General features: G+C 43.1%; 1 protein-coding gene across 3 annotated transcripts in view; it reads right to left on the bottom strand.

Moving 5' to 3' along the window:
- Window positions 1-5,462: 5,462 nt before the first annotated feature.
- Window positions 5,463-18,740, bottom strand: part of kcnk12 (potassium channel, subfamily K, member 12) — a gene marked incomplete at both ends in the record, with an annotated part of 88,475 nt that continues 75,197 nt past the window's right edge. For all 3 annotated transcript variants that reach the window (XM_079512216.1, XM_079512217.1, XM_079512215.1), the window contains one exon: window positions 5,463-6,343. In XM_079512216.1, coding sequence (XP_079368342.1) covers window positions 5,463-6,343 — 881 coding nt within the window. The remainder of the gene's footprint in view (window positions 6,344-18,740) is intronic.

Here is an 18,740-nt window from a genome sequence, read left to right as displayed (position 1 = left end):
ACATTAGGAGATTCAAGACTTGATGTAAGAATCAACAACAGAGACATGTATATGCATTCTGGCAGAATCTAGTCGGATTCTAATGCCAAAAAAGGAAAGATTAATAATAAACAATCATTGGCCTGGGCCATGGCTCAGTGGTCCAGGCACCTTGGCTGGTAATCCAGTCTGGCAGCGTGCCGCGGGTTCGACTCCCGATCCCGACGGCCTTTACTGCATGTCTTCCCCCCCATCTCTCTCCCCATTTCCTGACAGTTTCGCCTTTATAAAATAAAAGCCACAAAAGCCACACAAAAAAACATTTAAAAAATAATAATAATAAACAATCATTTCAAAGAATCAAGGAAAGGGGACCCAAATAAATGTCAATGTTTAATGGTACTTTGTTTTTGTTTTATATAGGTTTTACTTTTATTTACATAAATATAAAAGTACAATCATCAGTATAAATGTGCAACTTGCAACCAGAGTTAACTTGCATACATAAACTCAAAGTTACACCACGATGCAAGCAACATGGGACATACAGCGAGGAGGACATCAAAAAGGTCAACATAGCTATGGATTACAGACACTTGGTGCAATTTAAACAACTTCGTCGTGTGCCGTTGTCACGCGGCAAAAAATAGATCATCTACAAGCTTGTAGATCTGCAATTTTCACCTATAATTACATGACCAAAATAGTGGTTAAATCTTGCACTCAACTGCAGTTCTGTTCTACGTTCTGCAGACGTGAGTTAGGACTCCTCTCAGGCGTTGTTAAAACCCATTTTGGGCGGGAACCCCTTTTGGTGTTAGCATTATGTTATGCTTTAGCTATTGAAAAATAGCAGATCTACAAGCTCATAGCGCGCCACCGAGTGGCGCGCTACGAGCTTGTAGGTCTGCTATTTTTGAAAAATCGAAGAACGACTGACATAGAAACATAGCTTTTTCAGAAAACTGTCAGGATGTAGAAGACATTTTTAGAATCTGATCTCAGGTCAAAATGGGTTAAAAAAAAAAGACAGATCCACCTTGGACCATCTCCTGTGGATTTGGAAATCAAGCTCAAGATCAAAGGCAGTGTACTGTTTGCCCTGCTGAGTCTCTGTGCAGCCAAGCCAAGCAAGGTACAGATAGCAATAAACAACACATCATCCTGGCGAGGTGAGCTATTCCGCTGTAGAGAGCTGGCTGCTGGAAGGCCCCGAGCAATTATTTAAAATGTACGGTAGCCAAATTTAGATTTAGATTCTAAAAATCCACAAATGGGTAGCTTGAATGGACACAAAAAAAGCAGAGTTCATGCATTGTTTTTCCAAACGTGTGGAATTATCATAATTGTACGTAATGTGCTGTTACTTTGCCGTCTAAATGGTAATGGGGTAATTATGCTACATGACCAGTGACCATTAAGTCACCTGTCTCAATAAAACAAGCTGCATACCGTTATTAAAGAGCTCATATTCCTGGACTTTGTGGAAGTAAACAGATTGCCAAGACCATGCAAACACTTCACAGGTCTTGGCCCCATGCCGTGCTGCCCGCTATAGGAATAATCAACAGCCTACACTATAGTATTAGCACTGAAGTCAGTGTCTGGCGTCGTAAACCTATAACCATATATTATTATGCAGCTTTCGAACACTGCTGGCAAACTGCAGCTTCTCACATAGCAATTAAAATGTTGTAGTCAAGAGTGCTTTTATCTTTAGCTGTTGCAGGCAGAACATCCAGTGCCGCAATCCAAGTCTGCTATGTTCACCCATTATATAATGTGTGGGTTTGAAGATTTTGCATCATTTTCAAAGAAATAAAACCCGTGAACTGTAGTTCAGGATGTCACGTCATGGTTGACACCGTGAGATAAATAAATCCAGATTAGAGAGGAAAAGTCGATGATATCACAATTAATAATAAGAAGCATTTATGTTGATAACGAATACAAACATACAGTCATTTTTAGACCACCTGTCTCCCCTTACAGAAGACACAGAGGGCAGCAGGACATTTAAAACCATTGCAATCAATGGAGATCAATTTTGCGAAATGCAAAAGGTATTAACACACAAGCTCTACATACTATTGATTTTGACAAGGAATCTTTTCTTTCTTTGTTTTTATGCAAGGACAAAAGTAAGGCAATTGATTTCAAGCCATGCATGCATTTTAAGTGAGCAAACATTACTCTAAATACTCAGTATCAAGGAAAATACATTTTGAATGGATAGTGAATCATTAATGAGTTCCGAGGGCCCATGTAAAAGCCTATAATTTTATATGCAGTTACACAGCGGTTTTGCTCGCCAAAATAAATAACTTGTGGTTTGTATCCGATCTGTTATTTTTGAAGAGTGACACCATCGGACGACAAACAATATAAACGAGGCCTTGTAGGGAGGCATTGAAGATGAGTGTCGCAGTTCCTTATCCGCCATTTCAGTCCTTTTACACGTCATACTGTTTCATATCTTGGGCACAGAATCATGCATGCACACATACATACACACGCAGTTCTCCTCCAAAATGAATGAAGGATAAATATCATTGGTTAAGCAATTGTGAACCTCGGCCAATAGGCTACACCTTTTACGCTCCAATAGAGATAATGACATTTTGCAGACATCAGACGGAAATAACATTTTGCCAGTGCACAGTATATATTTTCCCTTTGGTGACATACAGTATTAGGCGAAGCCGGGAACACTGTTGAATTCAGAGGATATATAATTTGCTACAGTATACCCATATACACGCTGTTCAAAGCCGTAGGGCTTGACATTTCCTCATCGGTATGGTGCCAGTGGTCTCGCAACATGACAAAACAGGCTTCACATTCAAGGTATGACGTCTCCTTCATCATACACAGTCAAATCCTGCAGTGTAAATTGAACTCAGAGGTTACAAATGTAACCAAAATGGTTACATTTTTTTTTTGCACACTCCATGAGTTAATAAACAAGATACATTTAACACATTTCACTGTGTATACATTCATTAAACTGATCATCATCATCATTATCATTGCCATTGAGGGGTATTAAGTCATCAGGGGAACGACTGTGACTGCTTAAGAGACACACGCGACAGTGAGACACATTCACATTCAGTCATCCATTGTGTCAGTATGTACCGTATAGATATTTGAAAGCTATAATAGAAAAATAGATCTCAAAGAGTCCTCTGTTTTTATATATATATATATATATATATTATATATACAACTACAGTATCTAGTATGGCTTTACCATAATGGCATGCAGGAAACTAAGACAAGCCTGAAGTTTCATCTACCTGAGTCATTTTCTCTATTCCTCTTGTTGAGGACGCGGGAAGAAAGTCATTCAGACCTATTAATGCAAAAGAAACGGCATGGAAAACAATAACGGCTAGATCTACTGTAGCTCTAATTTCCGTCCTAATCCGCTGCTATTTACAGTCATGGTGTGGTTTTTTTATTCACAGTGCAAAGGCTGATGAGAGCTAGAGCTTGAGGTCTTATGAGGGAAGCAGGAGGGTGTGTGTGTGTGTGTGCGTGCGTGCGTGCGTGCGTGCGTGCGTGCGTGCGTACGTGCGTGCGTGCGTGTTTGTTTTGAATGCAGAGATGACAGGGTTGTTGAGAGGGAGAAAAAAAAGCGTGGGTGTACTGGGAGAATAGTAGATGATGCCAGGGAGAGTTCAGCCCTCGGCTGAGATAGACTGTGGATTTTACATTGTATGTGGATGGGCAGGGTCGTTTTTCACCCTCTCCAGCACTGCCAGCCCCTATACTTATACCAGGCCTTATACTTGGTTTCCGAGACTCTCTGTTCGCATCCTTTCTCTGGGACAATTTCCCTGTCGACGTAACCTAATAACCTCTCTGTGCCTTTGGTTCATGCCATCACTGCTAAATCCTGAGGATTTGCTGTGGATTTGTATGTTAACCCCGGCTATGCAGCCTTAGCCTCCTTGGTAAATGTTTACATAGGGAGAATCAATGGTATTCAGAGAGCCTGTTTTGTGTGTGTGTGTGTGTGTGTGTGTGTGTGTGTGTGTGTGTGTGTGTGTGTGTGTGTGTGTGTGTGTGTGTGTGTGTAAAACAAGTTTTATTTTCCAACTCAATGAAACCTTCTCCACTGGTCTGTCTCTCTCATTAACACAATGTGCCTGCAGGACAATAACCCTCTCACAAACATATATCATAAATAAGCCCACACTGAGTTTTCAGTATAAATTATGTGTGACGACCATCCCCCACACTTGACTTGGCAGGCTTTTATCAATTCCCCCCCCCCCCCCCCCCCCCTGTTGCACACAGCTGCAGAAGAGTTGCAAAGTGCCGGCCTCTTGTATCCTACGGATACCCTTTAAGTCAAGGTCTTGGGTTCCCTGAAAGCATGTTCTGAGCTGATAAGAAGCCCAGCTCCTCCTCTCTCAAGAAAGGATTTCCACTCTCAATCTACTCCACTCCACTCCTCTCTATTTGGCGCAATAGGAAATTGCAGCTTGAAGCCCCGAGGTCTTTAATATCCTGTCCTGACAGACCTATACTACAGTACCAGCACACCACGACACATGGCAACTGTTCTCTCCACTCGGCCCAGAAACAAACCACCTGAGGGTAAGACTTGACCAGTGTCAAGAAATCAGCCCAATGAATGAATGGAAGGTCTACAAAATGGTGCAAATAATGCATGAGGAAACATATAATGCATAGTTTAATATGTGCTATATCATCCAGAAATGTCCTTTGCTTTTACCGTTTAAATGTTTCTATCGCCATGTACGTACATTCAAATAAACTGGTAAAAAAAACAAAAACGAAAAAAAACAATAATGATCACACTGAGTGATTCCCTTGGCTCCGATACAGTACACTATTTCAAATTGATATATTAATCATTTATGGCTGACTACGTCTGATGCACAATAACACTGTGTTCTCAGTAATTTGTTCTAGGTTGGTATTGATTTAAGGAATAGGAAAACTGGATTATGGCCTCCGTGTTTTCAAGTCGTCTCATGGTGCTCGCCTCTCATGGTGCTCGCCTCTCATGGTGCTCGCCTCTCGCATGACATAATAAACAAGGTACAGGTTTAGATTCTCTCACCACCACCACCACCACCACCACCATATCATCAACATCATCATCATCACCACCACCACCACGGCTCATCAATATCAACCAATACGTTCGAAAAGGTCATGCATATCATGCATATCAATTAGCGATACCGAGAATCCATTTTCAAAAGACCCTGTGTTTGTCCATGAGACGTGACCTCCGGTGTTATCATGCAGGGTAAAACGGAGGGTTACACGGTAACCCAGGTTCTCTGAGTGGAGAGACTGGCTCTCCACTACAAATTATTCAATTTGTACGGGAACTGACCCCATGGGGCAGTGTACACTGCCCCGTGGGGTCAGTTCCCGTACAAATTGAATAATTTGTAGTGGAGAGCCAGTCTCGAACACGATAGAGAACAGCTGCTCCTCTACCTGGAATTACTGGTCTCTGCCAGCCTGTTGTTCATAATACCAAGGGCGCCGACGCCTCCAGAGAAACCATTATGGCGAGAGCTTCCGCACACTGTCCTGGGATATCCATTGGCCGAGTCCGAGAGCTGCTTCTGCATGAGGGCCAGCGACACTTTGTTGGAGGCCGTGAGCTCCTTCATGGAGATCATCTCGCCCGACAGCCTGCGTCCCTCCGTGTCACTGTCGATAGGCCCGTCAGAGTCAGAGCGCCCTTGGCGGCTCTTGGAGCCCGGTCGAATGGCGTTGCGGCGGCTCAGGAAGGCGTTGGCCTTGTTGCAGCGCTGGCAGAACAGGCAGCTCATCTTCTCCAGCATCCAGTTGAGCACCTGCTTGATGACGATGGATATGACGTTGAAGAGCGAGTAGATGCAGCACACGCCCATCAGCAGGAAGAAGAAGTTGGCCAGCCGGTAGAGCGGCTGGTAGCCGTAGGCGGCGTTCTGGCTGCTCACGAAGTCGCCGAAGCCGATGGTGCTGAACGTGACGAAGCAGAAGTAGAGGGAGTCCAGGTAGGCCCAGCCCTCGACGGGCGTGTACATGGCCGAGGCGCAGCAGGAGATGGTGATGGCGGACAGTCCGAGGATGAACATCACGTGGTAGACGGACGGCTTCCAGCCGGGGAAGCTGTAGGCCGAGAAGTCGTGGCGGATGCCCGGCGGGAGGATGCCACTATTCCTGATCCTCCGCTCCCGCACGGCCTTCATCACCACGGCCAGCAGGGTGATGATGCGCTCCAGGAAGAGGTTGAAGAAGAGGATGGTGGCGGCGCAGCCCAGCATGCCGTAGAAGATCAGGAACACCTTCCCGGCCACCGTCACAGGAGTGGACATCCCGAAACCTGCCAGAGAAACAGGACAGGGGATTAAAGGGTTGGAAGCACTGAAGTTGAGGTTCATTCTTTCATAATAATAATAATGGCCTGGGCCATGGCTCAGTGGTCCAGGCACCTTGGCTGGTAATCCAGTCTGGCAGTGTGTTCGGAAGTTAAAAACAGGTCAGCTTGGGAAGGCTAGGTGGGTTTTCAATGCGGTTTTGAAGGTAGGGAGGGAGGGGAGAGCATTCTAGAGGGTGGGGCGGCCACAGAGAAGGGCCTGTCTGTCGCCCCAGGTTTTGCACTTGATCTTTTTGGGGACTTCAAGGAGGCCGGCGTCGCAGGGCCTGAGGGAGCGGGATGGGGGCGTGAGGCTCGAGGCTCGAGGAGGGCGGAGAATTAGGGGGACTTTCAATGTCCCGATGGAGAGACACATTAATCGAAACGTTGACAGCAATAAATAAATAAGCAGAGCTTTTTCATTACCGGTGTGCAGACCTTATTTCCTTTCGGTGTTTGGGCCTATGGGCATCGACGTGAATTATGCGTGCACTATTGGATTTCATTTCAGTTTTGATGAAATGCTGCAATCCCAAACTTATTTGAATGAATCCATGTTATTCAACCAATCTGTATGGTAGAGGATGTTAATACAATATAACTATATTAGTCTACATCTACACCGACATTTAGACCCTGGTGCCGAGTACGATGCCTTCTGGTTGACAAGTAGCTCTGCCGAAATTCAAAAGCTCAATATATCCCCTGGACAACCCGGGGATTCCCCCTGAGATGAGCGGTAGTTTAATTGGTCTCCTACACAAGAGACCCAAGTTCGAATCCCCGATGTTAACAGTTGCAGTTTCCCCTCTCAGACAAGAGGGGAAATAAAATGTGTGAATTGAAGCTTTAAACGTTATTTTTTTCTCACTGTATGCTGTCAGTGGTCTTTTTTTCCCATTTGGAAACCTAGACGCACTCCATCATTGTCGAAACGGAGGATAAAAGAAAGAAAGAAATGGAACAATGTTTTACAACGGCTATAAAGACAAATATTCCACAATATTAAAGTAGACCTGGTTCCACATTACTATCAATCCAAGTATCTTAATGTGCAATAAAATAAGAACACCCAGCAGTAACACGGTGCTTGTGTTTGCGGTACTATTTTTTAAACTGCAAAGTATACTATGAAACTGTTCAAATATACTATGGTAAATGGTGCATTTATATAGCGCCTTTATCCAAGGCGCTTTACATAGATTGTGCATTACATTCACCCATTCACACACACATTCATACACTGATGGCAGTGGAAACTATGCAAGGCACCAACCAGCACATCAGGAGCAATTAGGGGTTCAGTGTCTTGCTCAAGGACACTTCGACACTAACTCTGGGGGAGCCCGGGTTCGAACTGGCAACCTTGCGGTTACCATCCAGCCACTCTACCTCTGAGCCACCGCCGCCCCATACTTTTGTATTGTTTATGATTCCTTTCTTCTTCTTTTTTTTTACATTTAAACCATTGATTCTTCCCTTGCAATAAAATATGTCACGATTTGCAATAAAATATGAATTCCTTGACTGTTCCCTATAGGAGGTTATAATGTAGAGGCATAATAATAATCAATTTGTCAGCACTCTGAAATATGACAAGTACAGCAGAGTGTTGAACTTCACACAAGTGATCAACACTCTTTAACAATAATTATGATTCTGATAATAGCATGGCTCTCAAGTGAAGAGCTAATTAAGGTGTTTTATGTAACATAAAAGCATTGTTATTCATTTAACGACAGAAGTCTACAACGGGATAATCTTTCTGGATATAAAATGGGACAAAAGGTTTCTTTTAGGGCAAACCCATTTTGGGCGGGAACCCCTTTTGGTGTTAGCATTATGTTATGCTTTAGCTATTGAAAAATAGCAGATCTACCAGCTCATAGCGCGCCACCGAATGGCACGCTGCGAGCTTGTAGGTCTGCTATTTTTGAAAAATCGAAGAACGACTGACATAGAAACATAGCTTTTTCAGAAAACTGTCAGGATGTAGAAGACATTTTTAGAATCTGATCTCAGGTCAAAATGGGTTAATGATGACAGGGATGTGCAAAGTTATACAGTACTCTGGCTGAAAATACTTGACTTGGAGGCGTGATGTGGCTTACAGTACGTGTATGAGTTAAAGAGGGGGGTTATGAGTGGAGCATTCATTGCGACCGTAGGACACATTTACTATGAAAACCTGCATTTCCGTGTCACACCTCCATATATGGTCATGCCTCGTGACATCACGCCTCCATATATGGTCACACCTCGTGACATCACGCCTCCATCTATGGTCACGCCTTGTGACATCACACCTCCATCTATGGTCACGCCTTGTGACTTCACGTGACATCATGAAGACAATAGAGATCTCCATATATAGTTGTCAGTCCATCACGCTCCATCAACAAAACCTCTACGCTCAAGGCTATATATATGGCCATGAACCCTGGCCATACCTTCATTGTGATTTTTTTTGGTCAAAGTTTATCCCATTCCAAAGCGACAGCACTCACCCAGCAGTCTGCTGTCACCCAGGCGGAAGGAAGCGTGCACGCGCTGATCTGCCCCAGCAGCGTGACCTCCTCAGACGATGCCCTATAATACAATCCCTGATATGCCCATATATGGAGATCCCTGATGTCATCAATATTAAGCCCATATATGGGAATGTCAATATATGGCCAATTTGGCCATACTGTGACAGTCTCATAATAACCAGTGTGGTTGCCGCGATGCGAGTCACATTTGCAAATGAACCAGGATGGATCTCCGTATGTGGAGCTGACTATCATCACCTGGGTCTCCATATATGAAGATCACAACACTGACCTCATCAAACCCTGGATAACCATACATGGTTTGATGTACTAGAACTCCATACTGTATATGAGCAGGCCAGAAACTCTACATCTGACCTCACTGACACCAGATTAATAGTTTAACTCCTGCTTCTCGACCGTATTAAGAAGCTCTGTTGTTCCAGCGCGCCCTCGCCCTTTAGGACGAGGTCGCGTGCTTGTAGACGTGCTATAAAAGCTCCTTAGCGATCAATGTGACAAAAACAAAAGAACTTGTCATTCATGAAAAGGAACCTGTGCAGTCCATTACAATTAGTGGACAAATAGTGGAGGTAGTAGACAATTTTAAATATTTAGGCACATATATTGACAGCAAACTCAATTTCAGTGAAAATACTGACCAGATTTAACTTGAAACCAACGCCTCCACCTACTACGCAAGCTCAAGCTCCTTTAGAGCTAGCAAGCATATCATGGAAACAGTCTATAAGAACCTGATAGAGGGAATCTTGACTTTGAACATGGCAATGTGGTATGGCATTGGCAATCTTAATGTAAAACGAAGAAGCAAGCTGCAGCGAATAGTGAACCTAGCCTCAAAAATCATTGGAAAGAGGCAGACAATTAAGTTGTATCTACAAGGAAGTACTTACAAAAAAAATAAAATAAAAAAAAAGCTGTCCAGATAGCAAATTACCCCTCTCATCCACTCTGCAGGGAGTTCGAACTACTTCTACTTATTCTGAAACTAACTAACTATTTTTCAATGCATGACACCGACGTGCAACTAGTATAAGCGAGGCTTTAGAAGATGAGGGTTCTGCTGCATGTGGAGTGAACATGTCTTAATCCAGAGCAAAGTCCCAGAGGCGAGACTGGCTGCAGCTGCATGACTAACCCTTATGTGTTGCCAGCGTTAGTGAGTTAGTGACTCATTAAAAGCCGCATTATGCAATTGCAGATACAGTATGGCAAGAAATCTGCCATCATTGTGTCCAAATAAATATATATGGCATATGATGATAAATATGATCATTATTTTTTAGCTCCATGTAAACAGATTGCATATACTGCAAATAATGGATATTATCCAAAAATACAGTTGGTTTATGGAAATTAATCACTGCTGGAAAACAAACAGTAAAAACCTCAGTGCTAATTTAACATTCCCTTCCATTATAAATGTACGTGTCTCAAACTGAGGGGATATTTTCTCATAATCTGAACAGCACAGTGCAGACACGGATCAAGGAATGCACACATGATCGCTCATTTAAAACTTTTGTCGACATTATGTTCAAGTAACGGGCTCCTGAACCGGCTAGTATCAAACCAACCCACAATGCATTGCATGAACATCTTGAGCCGAGCATGCAGAGCTCAGGTATACCTTTATCTTATATCTTTGATGAATTGAACAAGGTGGACCCTCTTGTAAAAGTGTAATGCTTAATTGGGTCGTCCACTCACAGTCTTTGTATTGAGTTTGTGCTTGAAATGTACTGTAATTCTGCAAACTGTTAATAAATATTTCAATCAATCAATCAATACAGTATAACGTACTGTACATTATATTGGCTTGTGCCTCAGGCATTACAGATATCTAAGTTTAGGTAATGCTAAAAATTGTTTTGTTTAGGCATTACTGTAGATTAGCAATGGGTTTGGGGTGGTTTAAGATCTAGGAGGGCAGAGTAAGCCAATGAGATTGGATGACCTCAAACTGTAGAAAATCCAATTCAGGAGACACAACTTTTGTTGACTGAATAACCTTCTCAAACCCTGAATACGACACTTTCCCTGAGATCTGGAAAGTGATCTTCACAGGTGGCAAAGTGCACGCACACACACACACACACACACACACACACACACACACACACACACACACACACACTCTTGGTGGTTGATAATCTAGATATATAATAGAGTAGTAGTAGAGATAGATATGGGCGCAAACACACATGCGCTCACGCACACACACGCACGCACGCACGCATGGACGCACGCACACGTGACAGTCGTGACACACACACACACACACACACACAGCACACAGTGCGTGACACATCAAACGTTACATCAGACCCCTGGTCACAGGCCAGAGGATGGTATATTTGTCCACAAATAAAAAGCGTGCTGAGAGATCAACGAGTTCACTTCCGTGCCAAGGTTAATTGATTTTTCCATCATTGCAAGCGTCCATTTCTGTCTTGTCAGGGCATTAAAGTCCTGCTCTCCCCGTCCCTCCCGGCCAGCGCTCTGTAACCAACCCTTCAGTTTCAAGGTAATAAACCACATCAAGATCCAGACAACACTTCCATTATGGGGCACAAAATGGCTCTTTTGACCTTATCTTGTGGATTGCACACCACTCTCATGTGAGTTCTCTGTTGACATGCCGGGTCATTTAGATCCCGTCGTGATTGTGATAGATTGTTAATAATATATATGGAGAGAAATGACCGCCCCCCTCTCTTCCATGTGTGCGTGTGTACGTGCACATACTGTACATTACCACCTTATATGAAGGCTTCATACAAGCACATGTAAGTCGAAAGGTAGAAGCAAAACATAGTATAGTGATATTAGTGTAGTGGTTTTCAACCAGTGGTCCTTTGTGGGGAGAATAAGTCTATATTAATAGACTTTAGAGAAAGTAGACTTTAGAGAAAGTAAAAGAATTGTTCATTTGATCAATGTTTGCCTGTTGTCTCTATAGGTACCACATCAATACAGCATGGAATCCTACAATACAGCATGGAACAAAAACCTAACGATTAAAACATATTCTTTTACTTGTAGAGAGGCTGGGGAATTGGGAATTGGCTTTACTAAATTGGGACTTGAAGGGGAGAAAATGTTTTTCTTTTGTCTTGGAGGGGCATGTTTTGCACAATAACAGTCTTTTCATTATGTCTGCCCACGATCTCTGTGATTCATACAGTACGTTTGTTTACCTCAGTCACTGATACTAAAATCTGATTTTATTTTTATTTTTTCTATGAACCTGTGACTTGACACCCATACTGTTATAAAACGATACTGTTATGTCATCAAATAGTGGTCCGTACGTGGCTCAAACGCTGAATAAATACTGGGCCTTGATATGAAAAGGGTTGAAAACCACTGCTTTAGATCATTGATTCTCAACCCGTTTAATCCATTAAAACCGGGAAAGCAGGCCTGGGTCGTGGCTCAGTGGTCCAGGCTGGCAGTGTGCCGCGGGTTCGACTCCCGATCCCGACGGCCTTTACTGCATGTCACCCCCCATCTCTCTCCCCATTTCCTGTCAGCCTACTGTCTGTCCCTCCATACAAAATATAAAATAAAGGCGAAAGCCACAAAAAAAAACATTTAAAACCGGGAAAGCATCCCATCTGTGTAATTTTACATTTTAGCTATAGCAACATACGTTGTTCTGAAGACTGTTAGGTGCCCCGGGGGTCCTTGAGGGGGTTCCAGGGGGTCCCCAGCTAAATGTGTTAATGCAGTATTACAATCATTTTAACCCCTTTATCCATATTTTATACTAATTTGGGGGTTGAACCTTACCTCTCCCACAATGACCTGGAAAGGGTCATACATGCCTTTATCTCAACCAGACTGGATTACTGTAACTCCCTATATGTTGGTATTGACCAATCATTGCTCAGGCGCTTACAGCTGATCCAAAGCAAAGCAAAGTTCTTTGTTTACCCAGGGTAAGTGGACTACGCTCGAGATGCTTGTTTACAGCCACGCCCTGCTCATAGAACATTTCATGGTTGGGGTTCAATGCCTTGCTCAAGGGCACTTCAGCGGTGGTAATTTTAACGTGCCGGTCCGGGGATTCGAACTGGCGACCTTCCGGTATCAAGACCGCTCCGCAAACCATTCGGCCACCGCTGCCTATCCAAAATGCCGCTGCTAGTCTCCTCACTGGAACCAAGAAGCGAGAGCACATCACTCCAGTCCTAGCCTCGCGCCATTGGCTCCCGGTTCGTTTCCGCATTGATTTTAAGATTTTAATGTATGTTTTTAAAATTCGAAATGTGTTAGCACCCTCATCCCTTGCAGACCTCATCTCAAATTACAACCCACCTAAGGCTTTGAGGTCGGCCGACCATGCAGCAAAAACTAGATGTGATCCAAGGGTGATCGAGCCTTCGCGGCGGTTGCCCCCAGGCTCGGGAACAATTTGCCCTTTCACATCAGAGCTGCCCAATTATGTATCTTTTAAACCTTTGCTTAAGACCCACTTATTCTCCCTGGCCTTTAGTGTCAGTTGAGGTAGCCCTGTCCCCCTCACTACTAGTGCAATAGTATGCTTTGTTTGTTCCTTTGTACTGTCGGCTTATATTGTATCGTTTTGCTTTCACTTCTTCTAAATGCCTGTTTGTTATTCATGTTTCAAATGGTTGTTTACATTGTATTGTTTTGTTCTTTGCTTCTTTTTAACCTGTACAGCACTTTGGTTGACCTGGTCATGTAAAATGTGTTATATAAATAAAGTTGAGTTGAGTTGAGTCCTTGGTGTCACACTTTGACTTAGTGTGGGTAGTGTTTGCCGAAAGGCACTGGTTGAAAAACAGCCGAAAACTGGAGAAAAAACTATCTGAAAGATCCCCAGACAGAGTCCTTGCTGCAGAAATGTCTTATTTTTTCACCTTGTTACACAGAGTGCAGTGATCCAAATGAAGAACAAAAGTATCTACATTCTACAATACTAACTGGACAGTTTGGCCATGGCTCTTTCCACCTCAACAATCCCACCTTCACTACCCTACCAGGCAGTGGCATGTCTCCCTACTTATAGACAAATTCACAGAGGGTTGCCTTGGTGCGGCCATTACTGAGGTGTACCATGAAGCGCAGCAGCACTGATTAGCTACACCTGGCCTACGGCGCACCTGCTCCATGGATTACACCTCAGTAATGGCCGTGCCCAGGGCACCCCTCTGTGAATTCGTCTATATAGGCCAATTAAACCCCTCCCACTGGACCATACCAAACCTGAAGTGATTCCACAATTCAACCAGCTAATTCCCCAATGTCCAGAGACATCACATTTCATGTACACATTTTAAAGTGTCACATATTACTCTACAAATGATCCACATAATAATATAATTAATGATAATCAGAGTACACAAAACCAACGTTGGCATGTTCCTCACACACCCACAGTTGGTAGTTGCTCCCTACAATGGAGTCAACAATCAATCAAGCATCAAAAACTATATAACCTGACTCGTCCAGATGGTGACAGTACAGAGTACACAGGTTCCAGGGAACCTGTGTACTCTGTACTGGTTACAAACTATATACTGTACATGTAAAGTAAATAAAAATAATATAATTCTCTGCACCATACACAATAAAGATAATTCAAACTTTAACCCATTTGTGTCACAACATTCCTGTTATAGGTTATGGGCGAAATAACACAGCTTATTAAACTTATTGAAAGTTTGTTAAATAGGGTTAACTGCCACACGAAAACATTTGAGAACTACAGTATACCGATTTAGAAGGCATTTGGAATATATATATGGCATCTCATTTTCGAGTGGGTCCTTGCTAAGACGGTAAGACGATGTGTGCGTGCGTGCGTGCGTGCGTGCGTGCGTGCGTGCGTGCGTGTTTTAATCACTGGGATCCTAATCTACACTGTGTACACAACATGGAGCCAAATGGACCTGGTTCCATTTGTATACTGTCAGAAATGACTGACCTCAAGGGTCCTTGGTGGTCCCTAGACCTGACATTGAGGCCTATGTGATTATTTTCTGGGAATAATTGTTATATAGTAGATACAGTACCTACTGTAGAGAGAAATGTTTGAGTAGTTCTCACACGTTTTAATTTCAAGGAAGGACCCCCAGTTTGGTCTACAGTACGGGCCACAGGCGTCCACTAATGAGAGTGGAACCCCACTCAATGACCCGGCCTGAACCCACTTTGAGAACCACTGGTGTAGTAGGCCTATAAGTGATTCATGTCGGGCAATGCTCTGTGACAAATTAGCAAGACACCGCCGGTGAACAGGAGGAATGGTGCAGCATGCAGTGGAGTTACCAAATTAAGTCCTCCATGGCAATCACGTCGTCAGTGTTTTCATTGTTAATTAATTAAGCAGCCCGACCCTCTCTGAAGGACGGGGCAGGCCAGATTAAATCTGCTCTGTTACGTTGGAGGGAAGGACCTCTGTAGCATCTCTTATTACCAGCTAAATTAGCTAAGAGAGGAAAAACACCAGGCATCGATTCAGCGTAGCATTTCAAAGCCATTACTCTAGACCGTTGCGTCAAGATCCATTAGGGACCAAAAACAACTCTAACCTATTCTGGGCGGGAACCCCTTTTGGTGTTAGCATTATGTTATGCTTTAGCTATTGAAAAATAGCAGATCTACAAGCTCATAGCGCGCCACCGAGTGGCGCGCTACGAGCTTGTAGGTCTGCTATTTTTGAAAAATCGAAGAACCACTGACATAGAAACCTGTCAGAAAACTGTCAGGATGTAGAAGACATTTTTAGAATCTGATCTCAGGTCAAAATGGGCTAATGGAAAGCAAAGGACAGGCACGCCGAGACCAAGAGTCAAAGCATCGCATGGCTCTATCTGCACTGGGGGACACTTTAATTGTCTTCAATGAGATTATGAAACCTTACATTAAAGGTTATAGGACTTGTCGGACATTGAAGCCAGCTGTCCAGACCCATGGGGACTAATTGCTGCCCTCATGGAAGTTGTTTCTTGATCTCTCTCCATTATTCTGGTCCGGCCAAGATGAGTCACTTACTGTAATTCCACAGAATTTGATAAGGCAGGAAATATATGAGCTAATCCAATCCTGTCAGAGCCGTGGGGGAATATTTAGCCATTGATATCAAATGAAGAATAATCAACTCAACATTGAAATTCTATTATGTGCTCTATTGGCTAATGATAGCTGCTCACATCATTACACACTAGGGACTCAACCAGAAGGAGTTGACCAACCAGAAGTACAATTACAATTTAGGCATTTAGCCAGTGGTGTAAAGTAACTACGTACATTTACTCAAGTACTGTATTTAAGTACAATTTTGAGGTATTTGTACTTTACTTGAGTATTTCCAATTTCCAATACTTGTACTCCACTACATCTCAGAGCCAAAATGTTTACTTTTAATCCACTACAATTATTTGCAAACTTTAGTTACTATAGTTACTTTGGAGATTTTAATTTTGATTAGAAAACAAATGTACATTAACCACTTCAACCCTATGTACATTTTGGCCATTTGAAAATAGCCGATCTACAAGCTCACAATGAGCTTGTAGATCGGCTAGAAGGGAGGAAAGTGATGGAATTATCCATTGGCTACCACACACAGATGACAACAACACTGTAATGTTCCCCGAGTTAAGGGAAGACAAATGCACAGGCCTATAGCAGAGAATCTGTTGGGATTGAGCAGTAGCTTTTAGGCAAGCATACAGTGTTAAATGGTATGTGCTCAACAACAATGAGAGCGATTGCACAGCCAAGACTTGGCTCTCATTGCATTCTAGTCTTTGAATTACTTTGGTTATTTAAGAGAGAGAACAAGTGGAAAGCTGTGCATTTGACAACTTGTCTGGCCTTCCTCCCTCGCTTGCATTTATTTATTTTGACCTGAGATCAGATTCTAAAAATGTCTTCTACATCCTGACAGTTTTCTGAAAAAGCTACAGTATGTTTCTATGTCAGTCGTTCTTCGATTTTTCAAAAATAGCAGACCTACAAGCTCGTAGCACGCCACTCGGTGGCGCGCTACGAGCTTGTAGATCTGCTATTTTTCAATAGCTAAAGCATAACATAATGCTAACACCAACAGGGGTTCCCACCCAAAATGGGTGGAAAGACTGATGCATTATAATGCTGTGCATTTGACAACTTGTCTGGCCTTGATCCTCCCTCGCTTGCATTTATACTGCGAGCCTCTAAAACATTGACGGCATATTGAATTATAGGATTATAGGTACAAAGGTTTAAAGGGGTTAAAAGCAGCAGCCGTTAAATAGATTACTAACTTCAAGCAATATTTCATTTGGCAAGACATATTTAAATGTGATATTAAATACTAGAATGGTACAAAACGCAACAAAGGAAAACACTTAACCTGCCTTTGGGCATATATTGATCGCATTGAGCATTGACAAAGTATAAATCCATCTTCATGGATGGCGTGTGTGAGTGTGTGGACATACAATTCAACAGTACTGAATATAGTAGGACAGCAGCCAACATGCTTGAGTCCAACAAAAGACATCAAAAGAGAGAAATCTGATATGCTTCCCTACAAATTCAAAACTACAGTACAAACCTATACTAAGGTAATAAAAGCTTGAATTAATAATAAGGCCCTTCTAATTTCTAACTTCATTATTAATTATAAGGGAGCTCTGGTATGAGATCTTTTCAAAATCTCCTTGAATGAATGCCATGTGGCCATGAGGTCAGGAAGGAATGACAGCTTTTAGCTGTGAGTTGACATTACAACACTAAAAGAATAGCCATGAGGTCAACAGGAATATGGAAGCAACAAAGGAACAGCACAAATCTGTGTTCACTGAGCTAAAGGTGAGTAGCCTGGCTAATAAACCAGACTAATATCACACAACACTGTCGCGGTATATTAGTCTGGGCTGGCTCCACTTGGATTTCATTTCCCGGGGGGCGGGTTCAAACATTTTCTCTTTGACGCAATTGGTCAGAGCTACTGTCAGTCAAAGGTCTCAAGCATTGAACGTCACTGTACCAAAGCCCGCCCATATTGCATACCGTGTCCCGATTGGCCCGACCTGTTCTCGGTTGTAGGAAAGAGGCGTGCTACTGAGCCTCGCCAGACCCTAATCCGCTGGCAGGCAAAAAATGTTTTGCCAACGGCTGATTCGGTCTGGTTTATTAACCAGGCTAAAAGGTGAGGGCATTGCTTCTAACATACTGTAGCACTCAATACATGTTTGAATGTGAGTCAGTGTGAAAGGTACTATAGGTACGCCAATGTTTTCCTCTACACTGTTAGACATCTATGCATCACACACACACACACACACACACACACACACACACACACACACACACACACACACACACACACACACACACACACACACACACACACACACACACACACACACACACACACAGTGTTAATGAGAGAGACCAGTGGAGTAGGTTTCATTGAGTTGGAAAATAAAACGTGTACACACACACACACACACACACACACACACACACACACACACACACACACACACACACACACACACACACACACACACACAGAGAGAGAACAAAGGCATGCAGGGGTTCTTTTGTCATCAAAAAACAAAGCTGTGCAAAAAATACAAATTACCGGCGTAATTACCAACTACAATAAATTGAAGCCAAATAGAGCCAAATAGAGTCAAAGAGAAGCCAAAGCCCCACCGTGTCCCAGACTAGGCCTACAGAAAGCACCTGATATAAGGTCTGATATGAGCCCCACGGGTGAAATTGCAGCGCAAGCCTATTTCTCTGAAGGCTGTGTCTCTGTGACGAACAGGAAATCATTAGTC

This window comes from Electrona antarctica, assembly GCF_951216825.1.
Source record: "Electrona antarctica genome assembly, chromosome: 10".
Classification (NCBI taxonomy): Eukaryota; Metazoa; Chordata; class Actinopteri; order Myctophiformes; family Myctophidae; genus Electrona; species Electrona antarctica.
Note: the sequence above shows the minus strand (reverse complement) of the source record. Positions and strands in the feature narration are given on the sequence as shown.